Source organism: Fukomys damarensis, unplaced genomic scaffold (genome assembly GCF_012274545.1).
Source record: "Fukomys damarensis isolate Sample0158 unplaced genomic scaffold, DMR_v1.0_HiC HiC_scaffold_24, whole genome shotgun sequence".
NCBI classification, from domain to species: Eukaryota; Metazoa; Chordata; class Mammalia; order Rodentia; family Bathyergidae; genus Fukomys; species Fukomys damarensis.
In genome coordinates this window covers 71,227,403-71,240,830 of record NW_022900936.1, presented here as the reverse complement: position 1 = coordinate 71,240,830, position 13,428 = coordinate 71,227,403, and the positions used below count along the sequence as shown (strand labels likewise).

General features: G+C 42.0%; 1 protein-coding gene across 5 annotated transcripts in view; it reads right to left on the bottom strand.

Annotated features, from left to right (window-relative positions):
• Positions 1-13,422, bottom strand: part of Mtmr14 (myotubularin related protein 14) — a 49,018-nt gene extending 35,596 nt beyond the window's left edge. For 3 of the 5 annotated variants that reach the window (XM_033768095.1, XM_033768096.1, XM_033768097.1), the window contains exons 1-2: positions 13,323-13,422; positions 10,708-10,856 (exon numbers count right to left, since the gene is read on the bottom strand). In XM_033768095.1, coding sequence (XP_033623986.1) covers positions 10,708-10,709 — 2 coding nt within the window. In that variant the 5' untranslated portion in view covers positions 10,710-10,856; positions 13,323-13,422. Of the gene's footprint in view, positions 1-10,707; positions 10,857-13,322 lie in introns of those variants that run through there. The other 2 variants (XM_033768093.1, XM_033768094.1) reach the window with 2 other exon arrangements.
• Positions 13,423-13,428: the final 6 nt, after the last annotated feature.

Sequence of the window (13,428 nt, the reverse complement as noted above, 5' to 3'; positions counted from 1 at the left end):
AAAAAAAAAAAAAAAAAAAAAAAAAAGCAACTCAGCCAGGAGGAGTAGCTCATACCCATAGATAGTCTCAGCTCGGGAGGCTAAGGCAGGAAGACTGCCTGAGTTTGAGGTCAGCCTGAACGTACATAGTGAGATCCTGTCACACACACAAAAACTAAAAATAAATACATAACACACATACATACAAAGGGCTGGGATGAAGGTAAGAGCTGGGTTCAATCTCCATCCCAGACTGAGTCCATCCATTCAGCAAACTCTCCTTAAAACCAAGGTGTCAATGGGGTCAGTGGTGCAAACCTATAATCCCAGCACTGGGGAGGCTGGAACACGAAGATCTCAAATTCAACATCAACCTAGTTACATATTGAGTTCAAGGCCAGCTGGACTACATAGTGAGCCCATCTCAAAACAAAAAAACCAAACAACCCCCATGTCAAAAACATTACAGCATGTCCCTCCAGTCCCCAGAGAGCTAAGCTTTCTACTGTAAAGCCACACCTGCTCTTGGTAGGCCAGGTAGTTGTCTATGCACCTGGTTCCTCTACTCAAAGCACCAGTTCAGCTTCTGTTCTCACTAGTTTCTGTTTCTCTTACTTCTTGTCCTTAGGATCTTTTTATTGCAGTGTGAAGCAGTGAAGTGTGTCTGCATAAGACACTCATATTTGAATGAAAAATGTAAGCTGACAAATTTATGTCTGTAAGATACGCACTGAAATTTTTGGCAGGATGTCATCATGCGGTGATTTAATTTGATTTTTATTTAATTATCTGACCAGACTTTATTTTTCATCAATATAACTTATGTATTAAAAACAATTTTCAAGTAAAGAAAACAATGGGAAGCTTACCAACACCAACACCATGCTTCCCAAACCAGGTTGGTTGTTCCATGCACAAGCCACCAAGCTTCCTCAGACACACATTACTGCTGTTATTATAAATATGTAACAGATACTGGGCACAAAGCATGTGGCTTATGCCCATATTATCTCTGTCATCATTAGCCCATTCCATAGGTGAAGTAAGCTCACTGAAATTGCAATCACTGGATGGCAGAGTGGTAAGCAGCAGAGAAAGAGCCTCTCCAAAAATTGGTGTCCTGACATTGGAATATAGCAGTACGAGGAGAGGGTGAGGGGGTGGGGGGGTCCTGGATCCAGGAAAGGTCTGAGGCAAGAACTGAAGTCTACAGGGAGACTAAAGAGAGAGATTTCAACAAAGAGGAGGGAGGTACCAAGCATCTCTCTCTCCCAGAGCCCAGGCTCTTCCGAGAGGGAACCGCAGGCTAAAACACAGATGCACAGTGACTACTGATGACCCCTGAGGCCTCCATGCAGAAGCACATGTTCAAGCTGGCAGGAGACACATATACAGTTGTAGGCTCAAAAAATCTGGTTCCAGTCTCATAACCAGAAACTTGCCTGGACTAAAGGGGCAGGCTGGCTGAGATTATTCACTACCCCACTGTGAAGCTGCAGCTGTCTTGTTTGGAATTACTCAATTTGTCCCTGGACTCTGTTGCCCACATTGCCTGACAGCAGAGATACAACCTGAATTGGACATTTTTTATTTTTTAAAAATCGTTTTTCTTTTCCTTGCCTTTTTTTCCCCCTCCTTTCTAGTTCTTGTTTTGTTTAGTTTTTTCTTGATTGAACACAGTCTCTAGTTTGTTGCTGGTGGCCTGTTCTGCTGTTTTTATTTTTTCCTTTTCTCTTTCCTGCCTATTTCCTGTCTGTCCTCCAGCTTTGCTTCTGATATCTTCCTCTTCTTCTGTTTGTTTTCATCCCTTAACACCTTTTAAATCTTCTGCCCTAAGGGTAAAAATGCCATATAAAGGGCTGCTATTTGTCATTTACTAGGCTGTATTTGATGCTGCTGTTATTGTTGATTAGCACAGTTCTGTCACCTTGGCTAAAGTAGTGCAATCAGTTGTTCCTCCTGCCATATCAAGACTGAGATTGCCAAAAGAACTTCAAACAAAAAACAAAAAGCCTATAGGCCAGTGCCAAAGAACTGGCAGCTAGGCCAAGTAGAGAGAAACTTCTCATCACTGATAAATTGAAGAGGTTCCTACCTGCAACAGACTCAAAACCCAAAAACTAGCTACGTCTGGAAGATGCTTCTGAAAAATAGTCATATTCTAGGGATTCTGAATACTGGCAATGAAGCTACTGCCAATTTAAGCAATTTACAAGCATCAACTCAGGAATCAAAAAGAAAATGAGAAGACACTTATGGTGCAACCCCCACTGACTTCCAGCTCACCAAAGGCAAACCCTGGAGGGCAATGAAGTGGAACAATCCAAAAGCCACCCACCTGGACTCTCTGGGATAGTAACAGCAGAAGTACCAAAGCACACAAATGAAGCTCAAGAAGAAAAAAAAAATCAAAGCAGAAATAATTTTCCGGAGCACGACAGAGATGGTGACCAGAAAGATACAGATAAAAAAAAGAGAGCTCAGGAATATGATGGAAACCATGAACGCCAGCATACTAAAGAAATGGAATCCATGAAACAGATTCAAACAGATATCCAGGAGATTAAAAACTCCATTGAAACTATACACAACAGAATGAGCCAATATGAGGACAAAATATCAGATACAGAAGACAGGATTACAGTTAGCGATCATGAAAAGAGATATTTCTTAAAAATAGCAAGGGACCATGAGAAATCAATTTAGCAGCTGCTGGAAGATGCAAAGAATAACATAAGCCTGACTGGAGTCAATGCAAGAGCAGGAGATAGTGCAAATGACACAAAAAACCTGTTCTCTGAAGTAATGGCAGAAAACTTCCCAAACGGAAAAAGAATTTTATGTCTAGGTAAGTGAGGCATACAGGCCTCCAATTAGCCATGATTAAAAAAAAAATTCTTCCCCAAGGTATATAATACTCAAGATTCCAGAAACTCAACATAGGGACAGAATATTAAGAGCTGTTAGAGAAAAGTAACAAATCACCTATAAAGGAAAACCCATCAGAATCACAGCAGACTTAATACAAACTTTCAAGTCAAGGACAGCTTGGAGTGAAAAAGAACTAGAGGAAAACAACCTTCAATCCAGATTGATGTACCCTGCAAAACTATCCTTCAAGACTGATGGAGAAGGGCCAGGAGATTTCGCTCAGCAGTGGTGCTGCCCACCTCCCACGTGCAAGGTTCTGAGTTTGATCCCCAGTACCTAAAAAACAAAAACAAACAAACAAAAAAAACCTCAAAAAAAATCGATGTAGAAACAAAATAATTCAATGACAAAGATCACTCTAATAAATTCATGATCACCAAACCAGCACTCCAAAGTGTTCTGAAAGATATTCTAGAAAGAGACAGTAAGAATTACAACTCCATGAGCCCCAACAGAATAAATTTACCAGGCAAGGCAAGAAATTAAATAGAAAAGGAAGGAAGGAAGGCAACAGCAGAAAAATAACATGATAAAAATAGGACAATACACATCAGTTTTAACCATCAATGTTAATGGTCTCAATTCACCAATCAAAAGAAACAGTCTGGCAGAATGGATCAAAAAGCAAGATCCAATAATATGCCACATACAAGAAACACATTTAATTGAAAAACAAATTCATTTTAAAAAAAAAGAAAAAAAAACCCAAATTCATAGACTGAAAGTCAAGAAATGGAAAACAATATTCCATGCAACGTGAAGCCGGACAAAAAGGAAGGTAACTATTTCATCTGCAGACAAAGTATATTTCAAGCCAAGACTAAGAGACAAAGAAAGTCACTACATCCTGGTAACAGGAACAATCCAAGAGGAAGATGTAACAATCCTAAATATATATACATGTATCAAACAGCAGTGCACCCAACTATAGGAAACAAACATTAACAGATGTGAAAAAAAACCACATAAGCACTAATACAGCTGTAATGGGGGATCTTAATACCCCACTGTCACAAATAGAAAGATCCACTAGACAAAAACAAAATCAATAATGAAATATTAGAATTGAACCAAACTTTTGAACAAATGGACTTAGATGTCGACAGAGTGCTCCACCCCACAACATCAGAATATATAATGTTCTCAGCTACACACAGGACTTTCTCCAAAGGAGATCATACACTCGCTCACAGAACATGCTTAAACAAATGCACAGGAACTGAAATAATTCCATGCACATTATAAGACCACAGTGCAATGAAATTGGAAACCAATGGCACAAGAAACCACAAGAACTTAATAAATACATGGAAATTACCACCTGAACAACCAACGGGTCACAGATGAAATTAAAGATGAAATCAGACAATTTCTACAATTAAACAATAGTGACAATACAACATACTGGGACTTATGGGATGCAATGAAAGCGGGTCTGCGAGGGAAATTTATAGCAGTGAATCCTTATATTTGGAAAATAGAGTGGACTCAAATAACCTAATGTTGAACTTCAAGCTTCTAGAAAAGGAAGAGCAAGTCAAGCTCAAAGCTCATAAGGAAATATAAAAATCAGAGCAGAAATTAATGTAATAAAGACTAAGAAAACAATACAAATACTCAATGAATCAAAGTTGGTTCTTTGAAAGATAAAACTGACAAACCCTTAGCCAACCTTCTCAAAAAAGGAAAGAAAAGACTCAATCCATGCAATTAGGAATGAAGAAAGGAAAAATCACAACAGATCCTGCAGAGAGCCAGATCAACATGTACATTGTGAGAACCTGTATTCTAATAAGATGGAAAAATATAGAAGAAATGGACAGATTCCTAGATAAATATCAATTACCAACACTGAATCAAGAAGACACAGAAATTCTAAATAAACCAGAGTCAGTCAATGAAATTGAATATGTAATTAAAAACTTACTCACAAAGAAACGCCCTGTCCCTGATGGATTCACTGCTGAATTCTACAAGAAATTTAGAGGAGACGTAATGCTGCTGCTCCTCAAACTCTTTAATGAAATTGAAAGAGAAACAATACTCCCAAACTCATCCCTGAAACCAAGTATTACCCTGATTCCAAAACCAGAGAAGGAGCCAACCAAAAAGGAGAATCAGGGCCAGGGATTTAGCTCAGTGGTTCTGCCGCCTGCCTCACAAGCTGAAGGACCCAAGACCGATTCCAGGTACCAAAAAAAAGGAGAATTACAGGCCAATCTCCCTAATGAATATAGATGCAAAAATCCTCAATACAATACTGGCAAACAGAATGCAGGAAATCATCAAGAAGGTTATATACCATAACCAAATTGGATTCATCCCAGGGGTGCAGGGATGATCCAACATACACAAATCAATAAATGTAATACACTGTATTAACAGATCCAAGGACAAAAACTATGATTCTTTCAATAGATGCTGAAAAATTGTTTGACAAGGTCCAACACCCATTCATGATAAAAACCCCACAGAAAATTGGTATAAAACCAGGCGTGGTGGCACACGCCTGTAATCCCAGCACTTGGGAGGCTGAGGCAGGAGCATCACTGTGAGTTTGAGACCAGCCTGTGCTACATAGTGAGTTCCAGGGTTCCAGGTCAGTCTCAACTACATATTTAGACATAGTGAAACCCTGTCCCAAAAAAAAAAAAAAAAAAGAAAGAAAGAAAATTGGTATAGATGGTCTTTACCTCAATCTGATAAAAGCCATCTATGATAGACCAACAGCCAACATCATATTAAACGGACAAAAACTGAAAGCTTTCATTCTAAAATCAGGAACAAGACAAGGATGTCCACTGTCACCACTTTTTTTTTTCTTTTCTTGGTACCAGGGATCAAATTCAGGACCCTGTGTTTGCAAGGCAGATGCAGTAGGTGCCCCTGAGCTAAATCCCCAGCCCTACTGTCACCACTCTTGTTCAACACAGTTCTGGAAACACTAGCCAGAGAAATAAGCAAGAGAAAGAAAAGGAATAAGGATAGGAAAGGAAGAAATTGAATCATTATTATTTGCAGATGACATGGTGCTCTACATAGAAGACCCCAAAAACTCCACCAAAAGACTTTGAGGTTTGGTAACCAAAAGACTTCTACATTGAAAACTACCATACTCTGAAAAGGATATTGAAGTGGTTATCAGAAAATGGAAAGGTATCCCTTGCTCTTGGATAGGAAGAACTGTTAGAGTGAAAATGGCCATACTTCCAAAACTGTTACACAAATTCACTGCAAACCCAATAAAAATCCCAAAAGCATATCTCACAGAATTAGAAAAAACGATCCTAAAATTCATTTGGAACCAGAAGAGACCTAGATTAGCAAAGGCAATTCTGGGAAACAAAGGCAAAGCAGGGTTATCACAATCCCTGACCTTAAATTACACTATAAAGCTACTGTGATAAAAACAGTGTGGTGGCCGGGCGTGGTGGTGCATGCCTGTAATCCCAGCACTTGGGAGGCTGAGGCAGGAGGATCGCTGTGAGTTCAAGACCAGCCTGGGCTACATAGTGAGTTCCAGGTCAGTCTCAACTACATAGTGAGACCCTGTCTCAAAAAAAAAAACAAAACAAAACAAAACAAAACAAAAAAAAACACCACAGCGTGGTACTGGCTAAAGAACAGATCTGAAGCTCAATGGAATTGGCTAGAGGATACAGAAACAACTCCAGACATACTCAACCACCTTATCTTTAACAAAGGAGCCAAACACCTTCACTGGAAGAAAGATAGCCTCTTTATCAAATGGTGCTGGAAAAACTGGCTTTCTACATGCTGAAGATTTACACTAGACCCATATCTTTCACCATGCACTAACCCAAAATCAAAATGGATCAAAGATCTAAATATTAAAATAGAAATACTACTGCTCACTTTGGCAGCACATATACTAAAACAGAAACACTAAATCTGCTGGAAGAGAATAGGTAGAACACTTGAGGACACAGGAGTAGGCAAAAACTTCTTGAACAAAACCAAGACTTCATGGGAAATACTACAAAGAATCAACAACTAGGGCCACATCTTATTAAAAAGCTTTTGCACAGGGCCAGGGATTTAGCTCAATGGTTCTGCCACTGCCTTGCCAAGCACAAGGATCCGTGTTCGATCACTGGTACCAAAAAAAAGAGCTTTTGCACAGCAACAGAAACCACCAACAGAGTGAACAGACAACAGAGTGGGAAAAAAATTTTGCCAGCTATTCCAATAAAGGACTATTATCTAGAATATATAAAGAATTCAAAAACAGACTCCCAAATTTAAAGACCCAATCCAAACATGAGCATCTGAAATTAAACACTTCTCAGATGAAGAAATAGAAATAGCAAATAAATATATAAAAAAAGTGTTCAACATCACTGGTCATTTGTGAAATGCAAATTAAACAACACTGAGAGGGGGTGAAGGGAGGGCACAAGAATGGGGAAATAATAAGAACCAAGATACATCGTGTAAAGGTCTAAGATCCCAATGATGAATATAACTGTATTGTATACCTTAAATGTACCAATAAACTTAATGGAAAAAATAAAAATAAAACAATGCTGAGATTCCACCTTACTCCAGAAAGAATGGCTCCTATTGAGAAATCAACTGATAACAAATGCTGGAGGGGCTGTGGGGAAAAAGGAACACTTCTCTAAGGTTGATGGGAGTATAGACTGGCGCAACCACTATGGAAATAAAGGTGGAGATTTCCCAAAGAACTAAAATTACAGGTTCCATTTGACCCAGCTACAACTCTCCTTGGTATCTTCCCGAAAGAATTTAAAGTATCATATTGCACCAATATATGCACACCCATATTTTACAGCAGCAGCGTATAACAGCTAGGTCTTGAAAACAGCCCAAATGTCCATCAACTGACAAATGGGATAAAGAAGTTGTGTTTTTTTTATACAATGGAGTACTACTCTGCCATAAAGGATGAGCTTCAGACGTTTATAGCTAAATGGATGGACTTTGAGACAACTCTTTAAGTGAAATAAACTGGACACATGTGCTTAAATACCAAATTGTTTCTCTGGTGTGAGAAACTAGATATGAAAATAAGGACTGAAATATATAATGGATGTTGGGAAATGGGAAGAATATGTTCCAATGGAAAGGCGAACAAGGGAGGAGAAAGGTAGAAAGGAAAGGACAAGAAAAAAAATGAAAATAGAAGAAAAAAATGGAAACAAAGCTTTTGTACATAGGGAGGAGGGGGCTTCAGGGGAGGAATGGGATAAAATGTATTTAAAAAAATAAGTAAAATAAAACGCAATCCCTAAGCACATGGCCACAGGCCAGGCCCACAGTGGGCTGTGTCCCTAAGCCCTAGCAGGCAGCCACTGCACCCAAGTTTTAATCACTTCCCAGCACCTCCCCGTGTGTCCCCTAACGAGCCTCTTGCTCAATTGGTCTCTGTTACCCATCAAACCTAAGGGTTATGGATTTCGTCTATCTAGCTTCTCACTTGGTTTCTGGGAACTGCTGCTCAATGAGCACTTGCAAATCCTATCCCAGCTGCTCAGGCTTCTATTAGAGTGGGCTGCACCAGAAGTTAGTTAACAAAATCACACCCCTTCCTCAATTCAGTCAATTAGTGTCACAATAATATGTAAATCGAATACAGCCAGCAGCTGAGGTTGGTGGTGCAACCACAGCACTCTGGGAGGCTGAGACAGGAAGATCACAAGTTTGAGCTCAGCCTGGGCAACTCAGTGACTAAGCAAGATCCTGTCTCAAAGTAAAAAAGGCTAAGAATTGCAGCTCACTGCAAAGGCCATGGGTTCAATCTCTAGGACTGGAGGAAAAGAAATTTAAAAAAAAACCAGCAGCAATCAGTTCTATTTCTTCACATCTATTATATCCAAACTCTCTTCTGGTCAATAAACAGGCACCGCCCACTCAAAAATCACTTTATGACCTCACAGCCCAGCAAGGGTGAACTCCTGTGATTCCTCCTGGGTGGAGAGTGCTGCATGGTGGCCCTTGCAGGTAGTATGGAAGGTGATCAAGGTGGGGACAAGAAAAAAAAGGGAGACAGGTGAGGAGAGCAGTCGGAGAGTCTGGCTTTTCACCCATCTGCTTCCCGCCATGGGGACCCAGGGCACAGGCAAGCTGCTTCACGGGCTTCAACTTCTAGTGGGGAGGTTACAGGATGAGAAAAAGCAGCTGTAGGAAACCCCAACACCTGCCACACAGGAGGCAATCAACAAACACTAGTTTCCTTCTCTTTAAGGCTAGAGCGAATCACAACCAACTGCTGACTGAATGATGAGCTCCTGTGTGGCAGCCCAAACCCAGTGTGTAACCGTGCTGCTCCTAGGGCGCTTTGGGATCACCTGGGAGCTGGGTAGAAGATGCTGAATCCTGGGCCACCTCAGATGTACTAAATCAGTCCTCACTGCAACAAGATTTCCTGGGGATTCACCACAAGTCAAAACAGCTGAGCTGCAAATGCCTTACCAATACCTCACTCAAGGGACGGAGATGACATGGTAAAGGTGATGGCACCTTCCAGACTCCCTCTCAAGATTAAAGCAGCAGGGGAAGACACTGAGAGCAAACCTGGAGCCACAATGCTGTGACTGGTTATTTGTGTCAAAATGCTACCATTGGGCCAGGGATTTAGCTCAGTAGTTTCACCGCCTTCCTTTCAAGCACAGGGACCAAAAAAAAAAAAAAAAATCTACCATTTACTGACTGCCTACGGCTACCCTCTTTCAACCAGGAGTTGCCTTTCTGCTCTTGTATGAACTGTTACCCACACACAGCACTCAGCCCTGGTAGGCTCTCAGTACATGGTAGCTCTCTTATTTCTAATTCCTTTTTGTTACTGAGGATCAAACTCAGGACCTTGAACTTGAAAGGCCTGACAACACTGAGCTACATGCCAACCTTATTTCTAACTTTTACAACAAACACTTCAGGGCTGCATTAGCACTGTTTATCATCAGGGACTGCACTGGATATTTTTGTAGAATTTTAATCAGTACTCACAAGTACTAATTAAGTAAGACAAGGCAGAGGAATACTAATGAGAAAACTGACAACAAAGAGGTTAAATAATTTGCCCAGGGTTACACAGCCACACAGGCAATGTAGGGTGTAAACTCAGGCAGTGTGACTAGACCTTAGATTTTTTTGTTTGTTTGTTTTTTGAAACAGGGTCTTATTACATAGTTTAGGCTGGCTTTGAACTCACTATGTAGCCTAGGTTGGCCTCAAACTCACACGATCCTCCTGCCTCAGCCTCCAGAGTGCTGAGATTACAGGTGTGCACCATCACACCTGGCTTTAGACCTTAGATTTTAAAGAGCTACAGCTCTTTAACAGTAAACCATTATCAAGACTTGTCTTGACATAGCATACCTCCCATCCACACTTAAAAAAACACAAGCTGGGAATGTGGGGCAAGCTTGTAATCCTAGCACTTGGGAGGCTGAGGTAGGATGACTGCCATGAGAGGCCAGCCTGTGCTACATAGTGTGTACAACGCCAGCCTTAACTACGTAAGTAAGACCTTGTCTTTAAAAAAAAAAAAAAAAAAAAAAAAAAATCAATCAATAAAAATAAAGACAATGAGGTTGTTCAGGAAGGTGGAGTATGATACCAGCTGGCAAAGGACAATAAGCTCTAGAAAAATCCAAGGCAATAACTTCCAACTAACCCCTCATTCTATGCTGTGCCACCCCAGCAATCTAGCTTATTAAACCCTGAGGTAAATAAAGACCCCAGTGAGTCCTTAACACTTGTGGAAAGTTGTGTCTGCTCTGTCCAGACAGGCACAGATCATAGGTTGCTCACATGTCCTTCTCCTTCTCAGAACTCTCGTACTCCAGAAACACGATGTGCCGGGGGTAGTGACCACAGATATCCCCATTCACATTCGGAATCACGCTGAAACAGTAGTCTCGGCCAAACAGCTCCAGACATCTCTTCTCGATGAGCTCAACCTTTGGGGCGGGGGAAGAAACACATGACACATATACCTGAACCATGTAAGATTCTGAGGTTCCAAATGTAAGCAGCAGCCCATGACTTGGAGAGGTCACCGGGAAGACATGTACCTGTGTGGTTATTATTATTTGATGATGGGAATAGACATGACTGCCCACAACATCTTCCAGGTACAGTAACCCACACATCATATGATTCAGGGATTCACAAAGGACCTTGAGCCCCAACATGGCATGTAAAACTGTGGTCGGCATTTGAGAGGATTATAGCTTTTATTAGCTTCAAACGAGCCACAATTAACATATAAGAACTCTTCCTCTAGGTTACTGTACCTGGCACTAATCCACTGTGTGTCACTGGTGGCAGTTTCTTCCCTGTTTTCTAGCTCCAGACTAGTACCTTAAAGCTCTACTCAGTGGAATCATTATTAAAAGCTGCACACAGTGCTGTTTACTTACACACTACTTGCTTAAGAAATAGAAGGTACACTGACTCTCAATCAACTGTTTCATTCACAGTTCAAAGAAAGGTCTGCTAAAAAACACTGTAAGATCTACAACATCTCAAGAAGTTTCCAAGAGATCAGGAGGCCAGGAGATGTATCAAGGGAGGGTGCAACAAAAGTAGTGTAATTTATGGCAATCCTAATCTTCAGAGGCATGCAAGATGGAAGAGGGGATCAGGAAAAAAAAAAAGAGAGAGACCTTTTATACCACTAAAAAGACCCTCCCTGAAGACAATTCATGGTGGTTTAAACTAGGTATCCTAAAATTTCAGGGCACATGAGCATTATTAAGAAGCCAGTGGCCTGTAATTCCCACTGGGAGTTCACAACTACCCTGAGCTACATAGTGAGTTCGAGGCCAGCCCGAACTACCTAATGAGACTCTTTCTCAAAAAACCCAAAGGAAAAAAAGTTAAAAGAATTATGCATAGTTTAACTCCACCACCACCAAGAAGCCTGTTAACACTGCAAATTACAAGTTCCCATCTCTGAAATGCTGACTTAGCTTCATTAGGTGGAACACCAAGTTGGAATCTTTTTTTAAAACAAGTACCTCACATGATGCTATACTCTGCAAAGTACTTGGTCGTTTAGAGTATCATGGTCACTTTCCTGCTTACGGGGACACAATACCTCCCACCCACAATTTAGAGGAGGGACTTCTTTTGGCTAATGTTTTTAGCCCAGTTGGCCAGCTCCAAGGCAGAAAGGCATGGTGGAAGGGTATGGGCAGGGGAAAGTTGCTCCAGGAAGCAGAGAGTGTGAAGGGAGAAGCCAGGAAGGGAGACAGACCTTTCTAGGTGACACCCCCAGTGACCCACCTCTACCAACAAGACCCCATCTCCCATCAGTTATAACTGCAAGGCAGTTATTAACCTTAATGTAATTAAGGTTATTTGAGGGTTATTAACCCTCATCCAATTTTCTTTTAGAAGCCCCACCTATGATCACATGAGGCTTTGGGGTACAGCTAGATATAAAACATAACAAGGAGGAAGTCCCATCCCTAGTGACATTGTCCCTGGATTACCTCAGAGACTAACAGATGCCACCTATATAGCACGTCCAGCCTAAGCAATATCTGGAGCCAAACCAGAGTTTTATGGCTCAGGATGAAACAATCCCACTGAAAACCTGATGTCAAAAGTGCCAAACCCACATGGATAAGAAACCACAGGGTCAGTAAGATTCCCTTCTGCTGCCAGCTAATGGGGGGGGGTGCCTTGGCCAGACCGGAAATGTCCATGCCGGGCCACCGACAGAGACTGGGGGTGGGCTTGTGGCTTCTCGTTATCTTTATTTTTTTGGTCTTGAGACAGGTTCTCCCTATGTTGTTAAGGTTGGCTTTGAACTCACTAGTAGCCCAGGCTGGCCTTAAAGTGGCAGCGATCCTCCTGCCTCAGCTGCCAGTGCTGGGATTATAAGGGTGCACCACCACGCCCGGCTTGACGCCTCCTTTTAATAAAGGAACAGAAAAGGAGTGCGAATTGTCTTCTTGCGCTATCGGAGAAGGAACGGGATGGACTTAGGACCTCAAAGGAGGAAACAGTTCATATCTTGGCTCTATTCTGCCCCAGCCCCTTCATTCAGACCTCGGACTTGGAGGAACTCTTCCTCTACTTTCACTTAGATTTGGGGGTTTTGCCCTGGCACCAACGCCTCCTAGGTACCGGAAGCAGGGTAACGGTCTCAGTTCTCGCTCTCTAACCTTTGCATCCTCCGCCTCTGACCCTTGACCTCCGAACCCCGTGCCTCAAACCAAAAGGTCCTCTCCCTCAGTTCGTTCTGACCGTAGTTCCTCATTTCGTGGTTGTTTCGTCACCTCCTCAGGCTCCGAGCCCTGGAGAGGTCTTCTTCCTAAGCAGGTAAGTCCCACTCCTCCCTGAGCCCCAGACCTCTTTCCTCCGAAGTCCGCACACCAGGAGCCTCTCTGCTCTCCGCCCCTCAGGGCTCTCACCTTAGAGCCGCTTGTCCCGCCGCCGTCCTTGGCCCTGTACTGAGTCCGGGAGAACTCCTCCAGCAGCTCCCCGAGCCCCGGCTCCTGCGGCGACGGGCTGCCCGAA